The sequence below is a fragment of the Rhincodon typus genome, chromosome 47 (assembly GCF_021869965.1).
Source record: "Rhincodon typus isolate 14 chromosome 47, sRhiTyp1.1, whole genome shotgun sequence".
NCBI lineage: Eukaryota > Metazoa > Chordata > Chondrichthyes > Orectolobiformes > Rhincodontidae > Rhincodon > Rhincodon typus.
The window spans coordinates 265,106-289,346 of record NC_063378.1 but is presented as its reverse complement, the minus strand read 5'-3'; the positions used below and the strand labels follow the sequence as shown (position 1 = coordinate 289,346).

General features: G+C 43.2%; 1 protein-coding gene across 3 annotated transcripts in view; it reads right to left on the bottom strand.

Annotated features, from left to right (window-relative positions):
- The window catches only part of LOC125487966 (immunoglobulin superfamily member 1-like), a 131,969-nt gene that overhangs the window by 17,959 nt on the left and 89,769 nt on the right, over positions 1-24,241 (bottom strand). Inside the window, exons 1-4 of one of the 3 annotated variants that reach the window (XM_048620692.1) lie at positions 22,598-22,738; positions 15,976-16,125; positions 9,571-9,606; positions 767-1,057 (exon numbers count right to left, since the gene is read on the bottom strand). In XM_048620692.1, the coding sequence (XP_048476649.1) occupies positions 767-1,057; positions 9,571-9,606; positions 15,976-16,006 (358 nt within the window). In that variant the 5' untranslated portion in view covers positions 16,007-16,125; positions 22,598-22,738. Of the gene's footprint in view, positions 1-766; positions 1,058-3,758; positions 3,826-9,570; positions 9,607-15,975; positions 16,126-22,597; positions 22,739-24,241 lie in introns of those variants that run through there. The other 2 variants (XM_048620691.1, XM_048620693.1) reach the window with 2 other exon arrangements.

The window sequence follows — 24,241 nt, the reverse complement described above, 5'->3', positions numbered from 1 at the left end:
GACTGAGATGAGGAGGAATTTCTTCTCTCAGAGGATTGTGAAGCTTTGGAACTCCTTGTTACAGACACCTGTGTGGGGTACAGATTCCTTGTGTATATTTATGGCTGGATAGATAGATTCTTCATCAGTTGGGGAAATCAAGAATTACGGGAAATGGACAGGGGAGTGGATGAGACAAGTATGGGATCAGCCAGGTTGTTTTCCTGAGAGCAGAGGAGATGGGAGGGGGTGGGCAACATGACTGAGATGTGTAAAATGATGAGCAGCATAGATAGGGTGGACAGGAAGAAACCTTTCCCCCTTGATGGAGGGATCAAATACTGAAGGTTGCGGTGGGGGGAGCTAGATTGGAGGTAAGGGACAAGAGATTTAGAGGGGGAAATAAGGTAAAACATTTTCACCCAGATGGGGGTGGGGAATCTGTAACTCACTGCCTGTAAGGGTGGGAAAGACAGAAACCCTCATCATATTGAAGAAGGATTTAGGTGTGAACCTGCAATTCCAAGGCTACGGGGCCAAGTGCTGGGAAATGGGAATTAGAGAATAGTGAGCTGGTTACGTTTGACTGAAACAAACTTCAAAGTACTTCAGGATAGATTATCATAGCATGATAATAATTTCTTCCTGAATCTCCTTGTATTCTGGTTAAAAAAAGTCACAGAATGAGTATTTTTCCATTTGTAACATTAAGATTTGAACTTTTGATACCTGAACAACACCCAAAATATAACAAATGTTAATGATGTCATGTATTTTAGCCACGTACCTTGAATGTTTAGGTGAACCTGGTTGCTGTGCCCTGAGTAAACCCATTGCCCATTCTCACTGAGTAAACATTCACAACTGTAAGTCTCCATATTTTCCCTCCCTGCTGTGACTTTGTGATATTTTTCACTCTGTTTCGCATCAGTGTCCTTGTAGTGACAATTGTGTCCATTTCTGTTGTAGTGAATCCTCATGGTGGGAGCTTTACAGGAGCAATTCAAGGTTATTGATTCTCCTGGTAAGAAGACTCTGAAGGCTGGAATGTGAGTTAATGTTGGTTTCGGTAATCTGTCTGGAAACACACATAGAAACGTTCTAAATAGGATAGTATGAATTAAATTACATAATAAATATTTTTGTCATCCTTACAATCGCCATCATGATGGTCATCATTGGCAGCCTTCATTCTTACAATAAACATCATTTATCTGTAAACTTTGCCACAACACAACTGCTCTGTGTCCAGAACCACAATCAAAAAAGAATAGGGCATATCCATTTTAATCTAATGAATTTGAAAATCAGGACAAATTACACTAATTGTTATCTTTTGAGCTGGTGAAATTACTCGACAAGTAAGAGACCAGACTGGAATCTGGCTTGAGAGTTCAGGTTTTGTATTTTTTTTATGAAACAAAAGAGCTGCAGATATTGGAAATCAGAAACAAAAACAGAAATTGCCGAAAAATGTCAGAGCTTGTCTGGGGAGCAGCAAGTTCTGGAGCACAAGCCTTCAGTCCTATTACCGGAATATTGTCAGGGCCTGTAGGCTTTACAGTATCCAGTATCTCCCACCAATTTCTTAATATTATGTGGAGTCAATGGAATTGGCTGAAGTCTGGTATCTGTAATGCTAGGGACTACTGGAGGAGGCCGAGATGGATCATCCACTCAGTACTTCTGGTTGAAGACTGCTGCGAAAGCTTCAGCCTTATCTTTTGCACTGATGTGCTGGGCTCTTCCATCATTGAGGATGGGGATATTTGTAGAGTCTCCTCCTCCAGTGAGTTGTTTAATTGTCCACCACCATTAATGACTGGATGTGGCAGGACTGAGGAGCTTAGGTTTGATCCATTGGTTGTGGGATCGCTTAGCTCTTTCAAACATTTGCTGCTTATGCTGTTCAGTGTGCAAGTAATCCCATGTGGTACTTTACCAGATTGGCATCACATTTTAGGTATACCTGTTGGTGCTCCTGGCATGCCCTCCTGCACTCCCCATTAAACCACGGTTGATTCCCTGGCTTGATGGTAATGGTTGAGTGGGGTGTATGCCGGGCTATGAGGTTACAGATTGTGCTGGAATACATTTCTGCTGCTGGAGATAGCCCATAGCACCTCTTGGAAGCCCAGGTTTGAGTTGCTCGGTCTGTTACATTTAGCACGGTGATAGTGCCACACAATACGATGGAGGTTATTCTCAATGTGAAGGCTGAACTTTGCCCACAAGGGCTGTGTGGGGGTCACTCTTACTGATACTGTCATGGACAGATGCATCTACAGCTGGCAGATTGGTAAGCATGAGGTCAAATATCTTTTTCCCTCTTGTTGGTTCCCTCACCACCAGATGCTAGAATTGGCCTGCGGCAATGTCCTTTAGGACTCGACCAGCCCAATCTGTAGTACTGCTGCTGAGCCACTCTTGATGATGGACATTGAAATCTCCAACCCAGAGTACATTTTGTGCCCTTCCATCCTCAGTGCTTCCTCTAAATGTTGCTCAACATGGAGGAGTACTGATTCATCAGCCAAGGGAGGATGATACATGTAATCAGCATGAGGTTTCCTTGCCTATGTTTAACCTGAAACAATGAGACTTTATGCCCGGAGTCAATATTGAGGACTCCCAGAGCAACACCCTCCTGACAGTATGCCACTGTGCTGCCACCTCTGATGGGACATATCCAGCGATGGTGATGGTTATGTCTGGGACATTGTCTGTGAGGTATGATTCTGTGAGTATGACTATGTCAGGAAAGCCGGAAATTAGGTAATCCAGCTCAACAGACCCCAGAGTTTAAATAACAGGCGGGAAAACACAACAGAGCTTCATCGGAGGGTGCACTGATGATGTTACCCAGCAGAGTAATGAAACATCTGCAGAACAATGAACCAGCTCGGCGAACCAATCAACCACAATACATCAAGCTTTTACTTAACTAGTCTGTGAAATAGCTGTTCCAATTTTGCACGAGCCCCCAGATGTTAGTGAGGAGGACCTTGCAGGGTCGACAGGGCTGTTTCTGCCATTGTCTTTCCTGGTGCCTAAGTCAATGCTAGGTGATCTGACTGGTTTCATTTCTTTGCGACTTTGTAGCGATTGGTACAATGGAATGGCTTGTAAGACCATTTTAAGAGGGTAGCTGAAAGGCAACCACATTGCTGTGAGTCTGGAGTCGCATGTAGGCCAGACTAGGTAAGGGTGGCAGTTTCTCTCCCTGAAGGACATTCATAAACCAGATGGGTTTTTCCAACAATTGGGTCCCCAGAATATTAGCTGAGTTTCTGGATTAATAGTCTAGTGATATTGCCACTTGGCCATCTCCTCCCTCCAAACACTTCTGATTTGGAACTTTACCTGAATGCCTGAACTGAACTAAGATACGCTATGTTTAAGAATTCTAAACTCTCCCTCTCTCATTTACAGAAGCTGTTCGGTACACACAGATAATATTCCTGCATTCTGCTGCACTGAAACTAAATAGTCTTCTTCCATGTTTCTTCAGAGTCCAATATAAAAATAAAATCCAAAATCTTCTATCTGGAAGCCTAATTCACTACGATACAACTTGCTCATACTCCAAACCTCCCAGTGTAAACAGTAACCCACTGCACTTCAGGAAGTCTCTCTCGCACATTGTTTTTGAAAGCAAGCAGCCTGGCTACATACACATCTCAAAGTTAAGCATTAAACCCTGGCTAACGTACAGAAAACCCATATGTCATCAGTTCACATTCAAAAATGGAAAATAAATGATATTAAAATGTACGTACATCACACAACTTGCATCAAATTCATGTCAGACCATTAGTGCACCCCTTTCAAACGCAGAATGTACACAGTAACTGCAGTGATTGGGACCAGCTGGACCTTGCTAACTACAAGGTTCTTGATTGAGGTTGTTAACCTGAGCCAATCAGGAAAGCCTTGGCTGACCAATATAACCAGGAGGGACCAGGCCTCTGTGTTGGACAGGATCCTTGAGTGTAGTGCTGTCCTTTGGGAGCCTGCTGTGGTTCTGCAAGTGGACCAGGCCTCAATGATGGACTGGGTATCTGTATGTATGCTGTGAGGTGTGTGCTTGCTGCCTTTGGTAATGGACTTGGCCCTTGATGTTTGGGTTGTTTGTGTGAACTGTGTCCCTGAGTCTAGCAGGCTTTACTGAGAGCTGGAAGGTGAGTGGGTTGTTCTGAAAGCTGTATGATGCATAGGTTGTCCTGAAAGTTGTTGCCCTGAATGTTGGAAGGTGTTCAGGCTGACCTGAAAACTGCTGTCCTAAGAAGGCATAGGGATAGGTAGTCCTAGAGGTGGTTGGAAGGTGACTAGGGATGGACTAGGAGCTGGAAAATGTGTAGTGGTGTGCTGAGAACTGGAAGGTGTGTGGGAGTAGGCTGTCTAGGAGGTGGTTGGAAGGTGAGGGTGATTGCTGGTTTGCCAGGGATGTCAGTGTTGCATATATTGTTTTTATTCTGTATGGCTTCATCTTGTGTGTACTTCTGTATAAAGTTTTTTTCCTTAGTAAGTTTTATGGTAGGATTTGGAGTTTGGTTTCTGTCCCTAATTTCCCTGTAAATTGTTGCTTGCTCTGTTGACTGTTACCTTGATTTTGTTTTGTACTTTATTATAGTTTAATGAAGCATAACCAAGATATTAGAATTTCCTCAGTTGAGGATTGACTCCAAGTTGGCTGACCACAGACAGTATTGTGTACTAAAATAAACAAACATCTAACCAGGAGTTTAGAATCTCCTGACTGTAGCCAGCAAGCTTGGAGTCAGTGGATTGTGAGGGAAACTTGGTGATGAGACACTGGCCTCTGTAGTTATTTTAGTGATGACAGGAAAAATGTATGTGCCTGAAGAACATTTGCTTGCATCTGTTATCTTGGATTTGGAGTAAGTATTTCTGGGTTATGCCTTTATTTTGGAAGCTTGACTCATTTTACCCTGCTGTTGAAGACTGGGCCCAGTATGTGTAAAGACTTTTTTTTTCTGGGCAAATGGCATTGGGACAGACAAAATGAGTAATCCTTCTAGCTGTATGTGGACCTGCAGCATTTTTGGTTATAAGGGCCTTAACTTTCCCAGAGGCACCAGACATTAAAACCTTACGAGAGTTGACAGTTGGTTGAGGAATAATATGACCCTAAAACCACCTCTAATCCTGAGACACTATTGGTTTTATCTGGTGGTTAGAAAACCGAGGGAAACTAAGGTTATCAGGATTTGAGGTTACAATGATAAACAGGCATGTGATTTTGTGTTAACCCTGAATGAGATGCTGAGATTGTTTGGTATGTGGGATTAATGATGTAACCATGCAGGAGTACCTACTAGCTGATGTTGAATTGGATTTCAAACAGGCACTACAACTGGCATTGTCATTAGAAAATGTGGCAAGTGTAGCATGGGAAGAACAGGGCATCCCAATGGAAGTGGACACCCTCACCTGCCCAACTGAGCTTGGGGAACACCATGAGTGGAAGCAATTGCAGAGTCTCATGCAGGGCATGTCCTGAGCAGAGCCAAGCCTGTTCTTCAGGATCTGGGGCAGCAAGTCCTCATAGTCGCTTCCAGCTGTGGATTCAAGATGCCAGCAAGTCCAAGGCCTGACTTGAGTAGGAAAAATCAGGATAATACCCTGGCAAGTTCCCTACATGTGGGTTGGAGTAATTAAATTGCTTATGAACATCCACATTGGAGCCAATTTAAAATAAACATTTGGTTAAATGGTCACCCAGTTCCCATAGAGGTTGATAACAGCACAGCTGTATCTGTGTTTGCACAATCTGTCTTTCCCAAGATTCACTTGGGACTCCAACCTCTAAGCTTGCACAAGACCTCAGCCAGGCTGAGCATATACACTGGGGAGCCATTGCAGATTAAGGGTACGACTTCAGTTCCAATCTCCTATGAGAAGCAGTTGGTGTAGTTATCTCTGGTGGTAAAAGGATCAGGCCCAAGACTACTGGGGCAGAATTGTTTGAGAAAGATTCACCTTGATTGGTTCAACATTTTTCAATTGAAAATTGGCTGCCTCTGTGAAGTCCTAGTGAAATACCAAAGAGTTTTTCAAGAAGCACTTGGGACTATCCAAGGGGCCAAGCCACTTTACATGTTGACCAGGATGCAATTCTGAGATTTTGCATGGCTCGCCCAGTGCCATTCTATTTATGGAAAAAAGTAAAGGTTGAAATCAGGAGGCTGGAAAGCGAGGAATCCTCAAACCAGTGTAGTTTGCAGAATGGGCAGCACCAGTCATACCTATTGCGAAGCCTGATGGCTTGGTTCACCTTTGTGGGGATTTCAAGCAAACAGTCAACAGCCTCTCGCAGCTGAATAAATATCAATCCCTCTTATAGAACTTGTACACAAAATTGGCCAGGGTTGCTGTCCTTTATCCTTTATAAAGCTGGATATGAGCCACACTTACCTGCAATTGTGACTGGATGAGCTGTCCCAGAAGTATGCTGCAATTATTACAATTATTACCCTTGAGGGTTTATATCAATATACAAGACCATCATCTGCCTGTGCCCTTTTCCAGCAGATGAGGGAAAACATTTTACAAGGCTGATCCCATGTTGCCATTGATCTGGATGACATGCTAATGACAGGGAAGACCAATAAAGAGCATTTGGAGAACTCTGACATAGTGCTTAAACATTTCTCCCTGGCAGGCATTTGCATTAGACAGAAAATGTGTTCCAGGCACCCCAAGTGACCTACTTAAGGTTAGAGCTGACAAAACTGGGTTACACCCTTTGGAAGAGAAAGTGAGGGTGATCAAAGGAGCTCTAGCTCCCATGTCTGCACCAGAGCTCAGGTCTTTCCTTGGGTTAGTGTACTATAACAGAAAATTCATATGTAACCTGGCCTCCACCTTGGCACCCTTACACCTGCTATTGAAAAAGGGTCAGCCTTGGAAATGGTCACAAACCCAAGAAGCAGTCTTTAGGAAGTGAAAAAGCAGCTTTTGTCGTCTAAAGTGTTGGCCTGTTATGATCCAAAGCAAGAGGCAGTGTTGACATACGATGTCTTCCCCATGTTGGCTCACCTGTGGCCCAACAGAGAAGAATGCCTGCTTGTGTATACTTCCCAGACTGATGCTGAATAGAAGTATGGCCAGATTGAAAAGGAAGGTTGGGTGGTCACCTTTAGCATGAGACACTTCCATCAGCACTTTTACGGACAGAAATTTGTCAGTTTCAGATCAAACCCCTGCTAGGACTACTGAAGAAAGGCAATGCATTGCTGCCCATGGCTTCCAGTAGAGTTCAGTGTTGGGCCTTTATTCCTAGTGCGTACAAGTTAGAAGGAAGCCAAGCGGTTAATGAGGATGCCATAAGCTACCTCCCACTGACAGATACTCCAGTGATGCCTCCCCTGGAAGAGCCCATTTTGGTTTTAAACTTTCTGGATTCTGTTCCAGTGTTCCAGTCACTGTGGACAATATCTGACTGTAGACACAAAGATCCTGTCTTAGTGAAAGTGAGACAGCTGGTGGTAAGAGGGGAAACAGAAGGGCCATTGCAAACACGATTGAAACCTTTTTGGTCCTGGCAAGACCAGGTCACTATAGAGGATGGAATATTACTATAGGGAGCAAAATTGATTGCCCTGAGTAAAGGTTGCCACCGGGTATTGGCCACACTCCATGAGGGTCATCCAAGGGTTTCTAAGAGAAAGATGTAATGCAAGAACCTGTCTAGTGGCCAGGCTTGGATGCCAACACAGCTGTATTGGAGATTGGAGCAGTGCCCAAAGTGCCAACAAAGATTAAAATTGCCACCAGCAGCAACCCTCACCCCGCCTCCCCCCACCTCCATTCATAGGAATGGCTGGGTAAACCCTGGATTCAGCTATGTGTTGACCATGCCAGTCCTTTCATGGTTTCAATGTCCCTGGTCATTGTGGACACCCATTCAAAGCGGTTGGACATGCATAAAGCTTTTTCAGCAAACTCGGGGATAATGAATGAGAAGCTGTGAGCATTGTTCACAATACAAGGACTCCTGGAACTATTGGTCAAGGACAATGAGATGTCATTTTATCTGCAGGGAATTTGCATATTTCCTAAAGTCCAACAGTATTCAGCACATAAGGACAGCTCCATACCATCTGTCATCCAACACTCTCTAGTGGAAAGAGCAGTCCAAACATTAAAGACAGGCTTAAAGAAGCAGCTACTAGCATCAATTGAGACCAAACTGCCCTGGTTTCTGTTTGATTATAGGACCACCCCATATTCAACAACAGGGGTAGCTCCAGCAAAGTTGCTGATGGGGAGACACTTCCAGAGCTGGGGCAGCTGGGCGGGGTGGGGGCGGTAGGGTGAAATGGCAGCAGGAATGCCAATACCAGACACATGCCTCCTCTAAGCGAGAGAGACAATTTAATTCAGGGGATGAAGTTTGGTGCCAGAACCATGGAAATTGCCTCATACCCACACAGGGCCATATTGATGTGAGATCCGATCCCATGATTTACAAAGATCAGGTAGTGATACAGTCCAGAACAAACAGGTGAAATCCATTACTTCGTAAACAGGACAAGAACAAAATATACCTGGCCCCTCAGAACAGCCCGAGGAACCCAGCAGAAACTGCAGGTGCTTCCCCACCTCGGACTTGTGTCAAAGAAACCCCAGCATCCGAAATGGGTGCAGTCTTGATACCATTGCTGCTGGATGAAGACATTCTTCTGAGACACTCCGGATGCAAGAGACGGACTACAGTCCAGTCCACACCACGTGTGTCTGAGTCCAAGTCAGAGGAACCCGACCTGGGACTGCAACATCACAAGAGAAGCTACAAGTGAAAGACCAGGCCTACATCCAGAGACTTAGGTGGGGAACAGATATAGTGGCTGAGACCAGATGGACTTTGTTAACAATGAGGTTCTTGGTTGAAGTTGTTAACCTGGGCCAATCAGCAAAAGCCTTGGCTGACCAATATAACCAGGAGATTAAAATCTCGTCAGTTGAAGACTGACTACAAGCTGGCTGGCCACAGCTAGTGTACTGTGCACTAGTAAATAAAGGGTGACTTGGTGATGGGACACTGACCTCTGTGCAGTTATTCCAGTAACTGATCAGCTTCTAATACAGTGCAACAAAGTCATTTTAATTTAGTAACTTAAGTTATTAATAAACTCAAACAAGAGTCTAAAGTTTTGGAGTAGATTTGTAGCTCGGGTTGTGGGTGTTGAGGTTGGTTGGCTTGCCGAGCTGGTTTGTTGTTCCACAGATGTTTCATTACCCTGCTGGGTAACATCATCAGTTTTGCCTCCGATGAAGCGTCAGTGTGTTTTCCCACCTGGTCTTTAAATGAAATGTCTGCGGAACAACAAACCAGCTCGGCGAGCCAACTGACCTCAACATCAAAACGAGAGTCATTATTGCTGGAGAGGAAAAAACGGAAATAGCCACTTTGCAGATAAATAACAAAATCCAAAGGTTACAGAGAATGCAAATAATGGGTCTGGCAACTCACTATATTGTAAAGATTCTAACTATGGTACCAGCAGCACAATTCGATTCAGCATTGTGAAATACATGGGAAATGGCAGAGACTAATATACTCACCATCTGTGTATTGTCCAACCATTGTATGGAGATAAACTGCAGAATGAAATATAAAATTGAATGTCAACAATTTTGCATTTTTGCATTCTAATTGTTTGGAAGCCATCAATTCTCATAGTTCAAATTTATCCACTACATAATTGTCAGTTAGTTTATAACATTAGGAGGAAAAGAACTCCATCCAAATCAAATGGTTTGTACTGATTCATTAGTGCAACATTTTACATGGCCCCTCTTATATTTCATTTGAAAGTAACCATACTCCATTTTTTGCAAATTGTCATCAGCTCGTTTCTATAGATCTCTCAATCTAAGATTGCCTTCATGTATCACACTAAATTTGACAATGAGTACTGTTCATGTCTTCAAACTTTTCTACATGGATGTACTATTAAATTCACTGTTGTATAGTTAAAATGCCAACATTGGAATCTGTCATAATGTTCTGTGTTCTCACAAGGCAGTGAAATATCTTCTCACAACATATCCCATGAAATAATATAGAAGTTTGGATCAGACCAACTTTAAATCTTCCACTCTTAGGAAACACAAGAGAAAAAAATCATACGTTCTGTTTCATCTATAGAATGCCTCTTCTAGTTCTGAGTGTGACAGTTGTTGTGACACCGGGACAGTGAGCCACATCAAATCACTATCATGGATTGATAACACAGTGAATTCAAAGTATTCATAACCCTCCAAATCCCAGCTGTTTCTAACAAGACGTTATGAACAACAGATTTTGAACACCAAGTTTAAGTCGGTGTCCTTGTGTTTTACAGAGTGTTGAGCTTTTCGAGTGTTGTCGGAGCTGCAGCCATCCAGGCAACTGGAGACTATTCCATCACAATCCTGACTTGTGCCTTGTCCAGGCTGGACAGGGCTTGGGTGTGTCAGGGGGAGTTACATGCTGCAGGATTCCCAGCCTTTGACCTGCTCTTGTAACCACTGTATATTTATATGATGAATCCAGTTCAGTTTCTGGTAACCCCCAGGATGCTGATATTGGGACATCCAGTAATGGTAACGCGGTTGAACGTCAAGAGGGGGTGGTTAGATTGTCTCTTCTTGGAATTGTCATTGCTTTTGATTTGTACGGGATCAATGCTACTTGCCACTTGGCATACTGTTCAGATCTTGTTGCATTTGAACACGGGCTGCTTCAGCATCTGAGGAGTCATGAATGGTACTGAACATTGTGCAATCATCAGCGAACATCCCCACTTCTGACCTTATGATGGAAGGAAGCAGCGGAAGATGGTTGGGCCCAGGACACTGCCCTGAGGAACTGGAGCTGAGATGACTGACCACCAAGCATGATGATCTTGCTATGTGCTGGGTATGACTCCAACCACCAGCGATTTCTCCCTGATACCCATTGATTCCAATTTTTCTAGGACTTCTTGATGCCACACTTGGTTAAATGCAGCCTTGATGTCAAGGGCTGTCACTTTCACCTCAACTCTGGAATCCAGCTCTTTTGTCCATGCTTGAACTAAGGCTGTAATGAGGTCAGGAGCTGAGTGGGCCTGGTGGAACCCAACCTAGGCGTCACTGAGCAGGTTATTGCTGAGCAGGTGCTGCTTGATAGCACTGTTGATGATGCCTTCCATCGCTTTATTGATGATCAAGAGTAGACTGTTGGGGCAGCAATTGGTTTGGGTTGGATTTATCCTTGCTTTGTTGTGTAGGATAAATGCCTGTACAAGGTGGAAAAATTGCCAGTGCTGTTGCTGCACTGGAAGAGCTTGGCTTGGGGAGCGGCAATTTCAGGAGCTAATTAAAAATATGGTTATTTGAATCTTATCAGAGACTGCCCTACAAGGCCACAATGTGTGACCAGCATTTCTCACTGTCATATCTGCTAACTCTGCAAGCAGGCTGAGATTGATCAAGATGCATATAAATGTTGATCACAATGCTGTGTTTAACTTGGCCAACCCAAGTTGATATTTTCTAGTTAACTCATTCGAATTGCTAGCATAGGACCCTAGAGCATGTGGGACTTGAACCTGTGCCTCCTGGCTCAGAGGCAGGTATACTACCACTACCCTGAGAATCTGTAGCAATGCCACATTAGGACGGCAGATTTATTTCCTTAAAGGGAAGCCAGATTAAGCGACCAATTGTCATTTGCTAAATGGTCACCATTGGAGGTCCATTTATTTCAGACTTTGTGAAATTCGAGAAGCTGTGGTGGTGAAAGCTGAACCCATGTCCTGTGGAATGTTTGGTATTCAATACAGTGACATTACTCTGCAGAGTACAAAACAAGTATTTGGGTATAAATCCAGCCAGTGAGCTACATCAACTGTATCATTCAGTTGCAAGCATTTCTTCCAGCTCTGCTTCTTTACGGCCTATTATAACCCGTCCAAATCCTCCAAACATTGAAGAAGGATTTCGATGTACGTTAGTGATGCCGAGGCAGACAATGCTATGGGCCAAGTGCTGGAAAATGGAGGTTAGAATAGTTCGGTGGTTGTTTGTGACTGGCACAGATGTGATGAGCTGAAGGGCCTTTTATCTGCGCTGTAGATCTCTATGACAGTACAATAAAAGCTTCAAAAAACCAAGGAACTAAAATCCTTCAACAACGTCCATCTGTTCAATTTTGTTTGGATTTGCGAAGATTTGCTTTAACAACGAATTTAATCTTTTTCCAATGCTGCTTGATGAAACTTGCATTTAAAGTTCAGGAAAAATAGACCAGTGAATGATTTGAGAATATTGACTGTAGTTATTCCTACTCTTTGCGATATAAAAGCATAAGATCCAGCCAGTTATCCAGAGTTACAGAGCTGACATTCATTCCTGCTCTATGTTTTACCTGTTCTAGAGAGAAAAATAATGTATAAAAGTACCTACTTTGTTGCCATGTCAAAAACGTAAAATAGATAAATGTTTGTTCAGCAAAGGCATTGAGGGAAAGGCTGGTATGTGGAGTTAGGCTACAGATCTACCATGACCCCATTGAATGGTGGAACAGGCTTGAAGGGTTGAATCGCTGAATGTCCTATGTTCTATTCATTCTACTTTTCAAATATTCAGAATCTGAAACCAAGTGCAAATGTCTTTGATTTTTCTCACAAATTCTAAAATGTATGTCTCTTCTCAGCAAAAGACAACTATAAGTCCACATTTTGAATATCTCTTAACAAAGACACCTTTGGTTAAATGTAGAGCAACAGAAAATATTGAGGGCATCAGAGAGAGAGAAAACAAGTGTAAATAGGAAAGGGTACAAGGGGAACAAAAGGCAGACAGCAGGCTGATTACAGACGGAAAGTGAGAGGGTGGAGCCTGTAAAAAGATCACCAGTCAAGGTTAAAGCAGGGCTAGATGATTAGAGTGAAATGGAAAAGGGTCGACTTACTGAGGAAGCAAATATTTAAGAAGTATTTCCATGTACATTTGCAATACCAAGGCCATGGGCCAAGTGCTGGAAAAACAGCATTAGGTCAGTTAGGTGGTTGTTTTTTATATATTTTTCTGTGCTGTCGATTTGTGTGACTCTGTGACAAAAGAATGTGTAACTCCCTCCTGCATTTGTCCAATGTTACTGTTTTTCCAACTAGAATTTGCACCTTAAGAGTCAGTCGTTTAACCTGCTATAAAACCTAAAGGTTAGCATCAGGAATCACCAGGATTCAACAAACAGTTCCATCACACACATTCAAACAAATCAAAAAGAAGCACAAGGCTTACTGCACCGAGTCATAGAGATTGACAGCCCACAGAAAAAAGGCTAGCGAATGGTCTGGGGACCCAGGTTCGAATCTCACCATAGCAGATGGTGGAATTTGAATTCAATAATTAAAGCCTGGAATTGAGAATCTACTGATCACCATGAAATTGGTGATTGTCATAAAATCCCATCTGGTTTACTAATGTCCTCAGGGAAGGAAATCTGCTCTCACCTGGACTGGCCTACATGTGACTCCAGACCCACAACAACGTGGTTGACTCTCAACTGCCCTCTGAAATGGCCTAGCATGCCACTCAGTTGTACAAATCGCTACAAAATCTCAAAGAAATGAAACCGGATGGATCACCTGGCATCGAACTAGGCACCGGAAAAGACCATGGCAGAAATAGCCCTGTCAACCCTGCAAAGCCCTCCTCGTTAACATCTGGGGGTTAGTGCCAAAATTGGGAAAGCTGTCTCACAGACTAGTAAACAACAGCCTGACGTTGTCTGTAACATATTCTGTAAGCAGAACTATGTCCCAGACACCACCATCACCATCCCTGGATATGTCCAGTCCCACGGACAGGACAGACCCAGCAGAGGTGGCAGCACAGTGTTATACAGCTGGTATCAAACTGGTGAAGCCACCAAACAGTACTAATTGTATGCCAAACAGCAGAAGCAGCAAGTGATAAGACAGAACTAAGCGATCCCATAACCAACGGATCAGATCTAAGCTCTGCAGTCCTGCCACATCCAGTCGTGAATGGTGGTGGACAATTAAACAACTCACTGGAGGAGGAGGCTCCACATATATCCCCATCCTCAATGATGGAAGAGCCCAGTACATCAGCGCAAAAGATAAGGCTGAAGCATTCGCAGCAATCTTCAGCCAGATCCGCCGAGTGGATGATCCATCTCGGCCTCTCCTCCAGTGGTCTCCAGCATTACAGATACCAGTCTTCAACCAATTCAATTCACTCCACGTGATATCAAGAAACAGTTGGAGACGCTGGATACTGCAAAGGCTACAGGCCCTGACAACATTCCGGCAACAGTACTGAAGACTTGTGCTCTAGAACTCCCCTCGCCAAGCTGTTCCAGTACAGTTACAACACCGGTATCTACCTGGCAATGTTGAAATTTTCCCAAGGATGTCCTGTACACAAAGCAGGACAAATCCAACCCAGCCAATTACCACCCCATCAGTCTACTCTCAATCATCAATAAAGTGATGGAAAGCATCATCAACAGTACCATCAAGCAGCACCTGCTCAGATATAACCTACTCAGTGATGCCCAGTTTGGGTACCGCCAGGGCCACTCAGCTCCTGACCTCATTGCAGCCTTGGTTCAAATATGGACAAAAGAGGTAAATTCCAGAGGTGAGGTGAGAGTGACAGCCTTTGATATCAAGGCTACATTTGACCAAGTGTGGCATTAAGGAGCCTGAGCAAAACTGGAATCAATGGGTATCAGAGGGCAAACTCTCCGGTGGCTGGAGTCGTACCTGACACAGAGGAAGATGGTCATGCTTGTGGTTGTTGGAGGTCAATCATCTCAGCTCCAGTACATCTCTGCAGGAGTTCCTCAGGGAGTGTCCTAGGCCCAACCATCTTTAACTGCTTCATCAATGACCTTCCTTTTATCATAAGGTCAGAATTGGGGATGTTCGCTGATGACTGACTGTACAATGTTCAGCACCATTTGTGACTGAAGCAGTCCATGTTCACATGCAACAAGATAGGCTTGGGTCGAAAGTGGCAAGTGACATTCGTACCACACCAATGCCAGGCTATGACCATCACCAACAAGAGACAATCTAACCACCACCCCCTGACATTCAATGGTGTTACCATCACTGAATTCCCCACTCTCAACATCCTGAGTGTTAACATTGAGCAGAAACTCAACTGGACTCACCACATAAAAACAGTGGCTACAAGAGTAGGTCAGAAACCAGGAATACTGCGGCGAGTAACTCACCTCCTTTCTCCTCAAAGCCTGTCCACCATCTACAAGGCACAAGTCAGGAGTGTGATGGAATACTCCCCACTTGCCTGGATGAGTGCAGCCCAAAAAACACTCAAGCAGCTTGGCACCATCCAGGACAAAGCAGCCCCCACTTGATTGGCACCACATCCACAAGCATTCACTCCCTCCACCACCGATGCTCAGTAGCAGCAGTGTGTACCAACTACAAGATGCACTGCAGAGAGTCACCAAAGATCCTCAGGCAGCACCTTCCAAACCCACGACCACTTCCATCTAGAAGAACAAGGGCAGCAGACACATGGGAACACCACCACCTCCAAGTTCCCCTCCAAGCCACTCACCATCCAGACTTGGAAATATATCACCATTCCTTCACTGTCACTGGGTCAAAATCCTGGAATTCCCTCCCTAATGGCACTGGGGGTTGACCTAAAGCTGGTAGACAGCAGTGGTTCAAGAAGGCGGCTCACCACCACCTTCTCAAAGGGGCAACTAGGGATGGACAAGAAATGCTGGCCAGACAGCAACACCCATATTCCACAAATGAATAGAAAAACAAATTCAGCCCATCGCATCTGCACCAAATCAAAAACCACTTACCAAACTGATATAGATCCCTCTGACTCAGTGCAATTAAACTGGTGCTTTTCTACATTCCATTGAAATAACATCAGTCCCTCTGTAACTCAACGATAAATGAAAATGAGATTCCCACTCACTGATCCCAAGAATATTTGAGGCGAGAATCATGTTTCTCCAAGGACAGTGAAATCAGTTGGATGGTCTTTGTTCCCTTTGTGTTTGCTTTGACTCCTGTTGACTTGTCTCACTGGCTTCGACTGTTTGAAGTGGTGTAGAAAGGCCAAGAGCTTGTTGAACATAGAACACAAAGTCATTAGCAACGTGAGCACGGTATTAAAATTAAACTGGCGGGCCTCACAGTATAAATGCCATATCTCATAACGTAATACATAGAACAGTACAGCACAAGAACAAGCTCTTCAGCCCACCAAGTCTGTGCCAACCATGATGCCATCCTACATTAATCCCATCAGCTGGCAAGTGGTCCATATCCCTCTAGAGGAATCTAAGGAAAGAGGCTAAGGCGATTCTCCATAGATAAGCAGTGGCAGATTTGGAAACAGATGTTCAAAACTAACAGTTAAAATAGAAAGATTCAGGTCAAAAAGCAGGACTCAACAAGAAAGTGGAACCACCTGTCCACCTGTGGTTGTCAAAGAAGGTCAAGGAGAGTGCGTCCAATTCAAAAATAAAGGCAGACAAAGCGGCAAAGTGTAGAGGTAGATCAGCGATTTGAAAATATTTCAGGAACACGCAGACAGTGATGAAAAACAGAGAAAATTAAATCTGAAAGTTCAATGTTAAGAAACACAGTCATGGAAACTCTTTTCTGTATATTTCGATGTAAAAGGAAAGACAGTAACAGTCTGTAGGAAATGCTTTAGACTCTACAGAATTTTGAAAGATGATCATCAACATATCTAACGTTTCCAGGGTATCTTCATTCACTACTCTGGGATGTGGATGATCAGCTCCTTGTGGTTTGTGAACTTTTAACACTATTATTTACCCCAGCACTATTTCCCTCTTAATACTGATTTAATTCACTTTTGCCCTCCAGCTCAACCCTTGATTCCCTAACATTTCTGGGCACTTACTTATTTCCTCTTTTGGGAATACAGAAGCAAAGTATATGTTCAAATCTTCTGCAATTTATTTATTCCCCAATATAATGTCACTTGGATTCTGACCGCACTGGACCTACATTTTATCTTTGAGAAATCTGTAAGTTTATAAAAGTTTTTACAATCAGTTTCAATGTTCACTGAAACTGACCACTTATTTTCCTCTTTTGCTAATTTCTAAAATTTTTCCAATCCTTAGGCTTGCTGTTTTCTTCGCTCTAGCAATTTTATATCTCTCCTATTTGGATCTATAGTCTGCCTAATCTCTTTTGTAACCTATAGCCATATCACCTTTCTTCCTTTTTAATTTGTGTCAGACAGGAATAAGTAGTTGTTGTAAATCATCAGTACTATCTTTAAACATGAGCCATTACCTGTCCACATTCAACCACGTTAGTGTGGCTCCACAATCCATCCTTGTAAATTTGTGTTTCTTATGTTCATAACTCACATTATTTAGTCTCAAGATCCTAACATCTAGTTAAATACTTGGCTCTTCACCTAAATGATGAATGCTGTCACATTATGGTCATTCTTCCTCAAGGGACCTGCGCATAACAATATTGTTAATTCATACTTTTTCAATGTAAAGTATTCCAACTTGAACGGACTGTCTAGTTGGTTCTTCGATGTAATGTTCGAAAGAACCATCGCAGACACGCGCGCGCACACACACACACACTCAATCCCCAGATATACTCCATCACTTTGTTTAATCCAATCAATATGTACATTAAAGTCACCCATGATTACAGTTGCACCATTATAACATAAATCTCTGATTTCCTGCTGAATGCCTGAATATGCTGGTAGGAAGGCAAATGGAATGTTAGCCTTTATTGTAAGAGGATTTGAGTACAGGAGCAGTGAAATCTTGTTTCAGACACATCGGAGTTTGCTGTACTATGTGCAGTTTGGATCTCTTTATCTCAGGAACAATGTTATTTCCATGTAGAGAGGTCCATGAAGATTCACCAGACTTGTCCCTGAGATGGTGGCAACATCCTATGGAGAGAAAGTAGGCAAACTAGGCCCGTATTACGAGAGATTTGACAGATGGCTGATGAAGGGAAGATACAGGTTTAATGGTTGCTGCTTGGGGAAGACTAGAACCAGGCAGGATTTTAATATGGACAAAGGTCTGACATGAGGGTTTATTTTGTTTTACTCAGTGGATTATAATCCTTTAGAATTCTCCACCGGTAGGAGTCTGGGGTTACTCCGTTTTCTGTGCATGTTTAAGGTAGAGGCTGATAGATTTCTGATTGCCCTAATGATAAAACTCTGCTTGGAAATGTACAATTTGTGGGCTGAAAGACTTGATCCCTGAAATAATGGAGTGGCTATGAAATTGTAACATGTGAAATTAAACCACAGCTCTTACTTGTCGCAGGGAGGGATGGAAAATTACATAGAGATCTTAATCAAATGGGTCAATGGGCTGAGGAGTGACAGGCGGATCTTAATTTGGATAAATGCAAGGTATTGCATTTTGGTAAAACAAACAAGGGCAGAACTTATACAATTAATGCTGGGGCCTTGGATAGAGTTGTAGAACAGAGAGACTGACAAGTTCAGGTACATAATTCTTTGAAATTTAGGTCACAGTTAGACAAAGTGATGAAGAATGCATTTAACACACCTGCCTTCATTGCTCAGACTTTGAGTATAGAAGTTGGGACGTCATGTTGAAGTTGTACAGGATGTTGGTGAGGCCTCTTCTAGAGGACAGTGTGCAGTTCTGGTCGCCCTGCTATTGGAAGGCTATTATTAAATTGGAGAGGATTCAGTAAAGATTTACCAGGATGTTGCCAGGAATGGAAGGTTTGAGTTAAATAAACAGGCTGAGTGGGCTGAGGCATTTCTTACTGGAGCAAAGGAAGTGACCTTTAGATAGGTTTATAAGATCAGGTGGGGTACAGATAAGGTGAATAGCAAGGTTCTTTTCTCTAGGATCAGAGAGTTCAAAACTAATGTCCATATGTTTAAAGAGAGAGGAGAAAGTTTTGAAAAGGACTTGGGGCAACATTTAACAAAGAACAAAGAAAATTACAGCACAGGAACAGGCCCTTCGGCCCTCCAAGCCCGTGCTGATCCAGATCCTCTATCTAAACCTGTCACCTATTTTCCAAGGATCTGTATCCCTCTGCTCCCTGCCCATTCATGTATCTGTCTAGATACATCTGAAATGATGCTATCGTGCCCGCCTCTACCACCTCCGCTGGCAATGCGTGCCAGGCACTCACCACCCTCTGCGTAAAGAACTTTCCACGCATATCTCCCTTAAACTTTTCCCCTCTCACCTTGAAATGGTGACCCCAAGTAATTGAGTCTCCCACTCTGGGGAAAAAGCTTCTTGCTATCCACCCTGTCTATACCTCTCATGATCTTGTAGACCTCAGTCAGGTCTCCCCTCAACCCCTGTCTTTTTAATGTAAATAACTCTAATCTACTCAACCTCTCTTCATAGCTAGCGCCCTCCATACCAGGCAACATCCTGGTGAACCTCCTCTGCACCCTCTCCAAAGCATCCACATCCTTTTGGTAATGTGGCGACCAGAACTGTACGCAGTATTCCAAATGTGGGCGAACCAAAGTCCTACACAACAGTAACATGACCTGCCAACTCTTGTACTCAATACCCTCTCCAATGAATGAAAGCAGCCGTATGCCTTCTTGACCACTCTATCGACCTGCATTGCCACCTTCAGGGTACAATGGACCTGAACACCCAGATCTCTCTGTGCAGCAATTTTCCACAGGACTTTTCCATTTACCATATAATTCGCTCTTGAATTGGATCTTCCAAAATGCATCACCTCACATTTGCCTGGATTGAACTCCATCTGCCATTTCTCCACCCAACTCTCCAACCTATCTACATTCTGCTGCATTCTCCGACAGTCCCCTTCACTATCTGCTACTCCACCAATCTTAGTGTCATCTGCAAACTTGCTAATCAGACCATCTATACCTTCTTCCAGATCATTTATGTATATCACAAACAACAGTGGTCCCAACACGGATCCCTGTGGAACAACACTTGCCACAGTTCTCCATTTTGAGAAACTCCTTTCCACTACAACTCTCTGTCTCCTGTTGCCCAGCCAGTTTTCTATCCATCTAGCTAGTACAGCCTGGACCTCATGTGACTTCACTTTCTCCATCAGCCTACCATGGGGAACCTTATCAAACACCTTACTGAAGTCCATGCACATGACATCTACAGCCCTTCCCTCATCTATCAACTTTGTCACTTCCTCAAAGAATTCTATCAAGTTGGTAAGACATGACCTTGCCTGCACAAAACCATGCTGCCTATCACTAATAAGCCCATTTTCTTCCAAATGTAAATAGATCCTATCCCTCAGTATCTTCTCCAGCAGCTTCCCCACCACTGACGTCAGGCTCACCGGTCTATAATTACCTGAATTATCCTTGCTACCCTTCTTAAACAAGGGGGACAACATTAGCAATTCTCCAGTCCTCCAGGACCTCACCCGTGCTCAAGGATGCTGCAAAGATATCTGTTAAGGCCCCAGCTATTTCCTCTCTCGTTTCCCTCAGTAACCTGGGATAGATCCCATCCAGACCTGGGGACTTGTCCACGCTAATGCCTTTTAGAATACCCAACACTTGTCCCCTCTTTATGCCGACTTGACCTAGAGTAATCAAACATCTATCCCTAACCTCAACATCCGTCATGTCCCTCTCCTCAGTGAATACCGATGCAAAGTACTCATTAAGAATCTCACTCATTTTCTCTGACTCCTTGCATAACTTCCCTCCTTTGTATTTGAGTGGGCCAACCCTTTCTCTAGTTACCCTCTTGTTCCTTTTGCACGAATAAAAGGCTTTGGGATTTTCCTTAACCCTGTTTGCTAAAGATATTTCATGACCCCTTTTAGCCCTCTTAATTCCTCATTTCAGATTGGTCCTACTTTCCCGATATTCTTCCAAAGCTTCGTCTGTTTTCAGTCACCTAGACCTTATGTATGCTACCTTTTTCCTCTTTGCTAGTCTCACAATTTCACCTGTCATTCATGGTTCCCTAATCTTGCCCTTTCTATCCCTCATTTTCACAGGGACATGTCTGTCCTGCACTCTAATCAACCTCTCTTTAAAAGCCTCCCACAGATCAAATATGGATTTACCCTCAAACAGCCGCTCCCAATCCATATTCCCCAGCTCCTGCCGAATTTTGCTATAGTTGGCCTTCCCCCAATTTAGCACTCTTCCTTTAGGCCCACTCTCGTCTTTGTCTGTCAGTATTCTAAAACTTACGGAATTGTGATCACTATTCCCAAAGTAATCCCCTACTGAAACTCCAACCACCTGGCCGGGCTCTTTCCCCAACACCAGGTCCAGTATGGCCCCTTCCCGAGTTGGACTATTTACATACTGCTCTAGAAAACCCTCCTGAATGCTCCTTACAAATTCTGCTCCATCTAAACCCCTAACACTAAGTGAATCCCAGTCAATGTTGGGAAAATTAAAATCTCTCATCACCAGCACCCTGTTGCTCCTCCATCTTTCCATAATCTGTCTACATATTTGTACCTCTGTCTCACGCTTGCTGTTGGGAGGCCTGTAGTACAGCCCCAACATTGTTACCGCACCCTTCCTATTTCTGAGCTCTGCCCATATTGCCTCACTGCTTGAGTCCTCCATAGTGCCCTCCTTCAGCACAACTGTGATATCAGTGGTTTGTGTGTGGAATCAACTGCCAGAGGAAGTAGTGAATGCAGGTACAGTTACAACATTTAAAAGACATTTGGATAAGTCCACGACAGGAAAGGTTTGGAAGGACATAGGCCAAGCACAGGCATGTGGGACCAGTTTACTTTGGGAACATGGTGAGTGTTGACTAGTTATACCGAAGGGTCTGTTTTCATGCTGTATGACTCTTTGACTCCATTAGCAATGACTGAGTCAAATCTCATTGAGGAAGTGTGTCCAGTGAGGATATTTAACACAGATGTGTTTCTATAAATATCAGCTTCAACACATTTTCATTTAACAGCTGGCGCAGAAAAGCGGCATCAGCAACTTTCTTAGTTCTTGCAACGTCCATGTAAGTTGGTGTCTCACTGATGAAATAACACATGAAGATGGGTAGTTAGATAGTTAGTATAGGTAGGTGGGTAGGTGGGTAAGTGGGTGGGGAGGTAGGTGGGTTGGTAGGTAGGTAGCACAGACATTCGGTGCTTAAATTTCTAGCATCACTTTTCACAAAGGAGTGCACATCCATCAAATTTACACCATTTCATTAACACCGTAGCTCCAAGCCGTGGTTTAATGTGCATTACTTCCCTTCATACATCTACCCTCAGGGGTAAAAAAAATCAAATATTAAATCCAAATAAAATTAAACATAAATTGTCGAACATAGTGCTAAGAATGGAGTTACCCCTAGTGAGATTTATAAAGTTTAAAAAAAAGTTCAAATCTCAAATGTTAAATCTTAATCCTTGTGTATTAAAAAAATGCACTAATTAGACAACATCAGAATACAGCAAGTCTATTGAAATACCGATCAAGTAATACACTGAAATGCTACAACATCTGACAATGCTTCCCAGTCAATTTGTGTCAGAGTTCAGACAGATAATAAATCATGGTCTGAATTACTTACACCGCTGTCTCAATGGAACGGGAGAATCCAGTAAATGTTGGCACATAACACCCCGTGTCATGAAGGAATATGTGTGGATTCTTCCCAGAAAAGCAACAGTCCTGAAGCTAACAGCGTCTCCAAGTGCCTCTCTCCCTCCAAAGTGTGTGAACCACACTCACAAACTCTGCAATAGTCTTCTTTATTTTGACACTTCCCTCTTTTGATTTTTTTTAATGTTAAAAGGTTTCGCACTGCAACCAGTGGAGTGTTTATTTTTAACAAGATGAGCAGAAAGCTGTGTTGTAATTGCCCGGTTCAATGGAAATAAGAAGAGAAAATGCGCACGGAAATAAAACTGTATTGGTATTTCAGGTGGGTGGCTATCAGTGCTTCTTGGAAATGCATCTCTGCAGTGTGCAATAGGCAGAACTGTGCCTGGAAACTTTTTTTTAACAAAGCGTGAGGACACTGCGTAACATTCTACATGTGTCATCCCTGACAGAGGGAATGTCTCACTGGATACAAAATTAGAATTAGGTTTATTGTCACGTGTATTCAAGTATAAAGTACAGGAGTACAGTGAAATGTGTACAATGTCGCCGCACATGGCATTATCTTAGGTAAAAAGTACCTAGGTACAAATCTTGGGTATTAAAATAGATTAGGTCCAAAAATAGAGAAATAAAGAGAAAAGCTGGAATTTCTACATTATAGTTCTTCATAGTATAAATTAGTACAATCTTGACATTATGATAGCCTTGTTGCCATTTTCTGTTGCCTTCAGCTGAGAGCGAAAAAAGGATTAAAATGCACCAGCTCAACTTCCAAGCTTTGTGCTGGTGGTCATTGCTGAGAGGTAACAAAGTTTGCTTTGTCTGTCTTTGAGAATCAACACACACACAGGCAATGACTATTTTCACCGCTCCTAGCATTCACAGCATGGAATTGTAATGGGACTATTGTATCATTGAGCACGGAAAGATTCCATGGAACCCAGGGCAGTTTTTGAAAACTAATACAGTCAAAGATGGAGTAATTCCCTCAATCCTGCACCTTGGATCATGTTTCATTTTTTTCTCTCTCAAATTTATCCACATGCAGTTGCTCATTTATTAAATAATGTGTGTCAAGAATCTGACAGCAGATAGTATTTAAGTTCTGGGTAGCTTTAGACAGCAAAAATAGGAAGGCGGATTATTAACTGAATGGCTGTGAACTGAGAGGCGAATGTTAATCGAGACTTGGGTGTCCTTGTACACCAGTCATTGAATGTAATTGTGCAGATAGAGTCATAGAGCTGTACAGCTTGGAAACAGATACTTTGGTCCAACTCGTCCATGATGACCAGATATCTTAATCTGATCTAGTCCTATTTGCCAGCATTTGGTCTATGTCCCTCCAAACTCTTCCCATTCGCGTATGCATCCAGATGCCTTTTAAATATTGTAATCATAACTGCCTCAATCACTTCCTCTGACAGGTAGTTCTATACACGCACCGCCCTCTGTGTGAAAAAGTTTTCCCCTCAGGTCCATTTCTCCTCTCACCTTAAACCTATGCCTCTAGTTTTGGGCTCCCCTATCCTCGGGAAAAGACCTTGGTTATTCACCCTATCCATGCCCATTATGATTTTATAAACCTCTATAAGGTCACCCCTCGGTC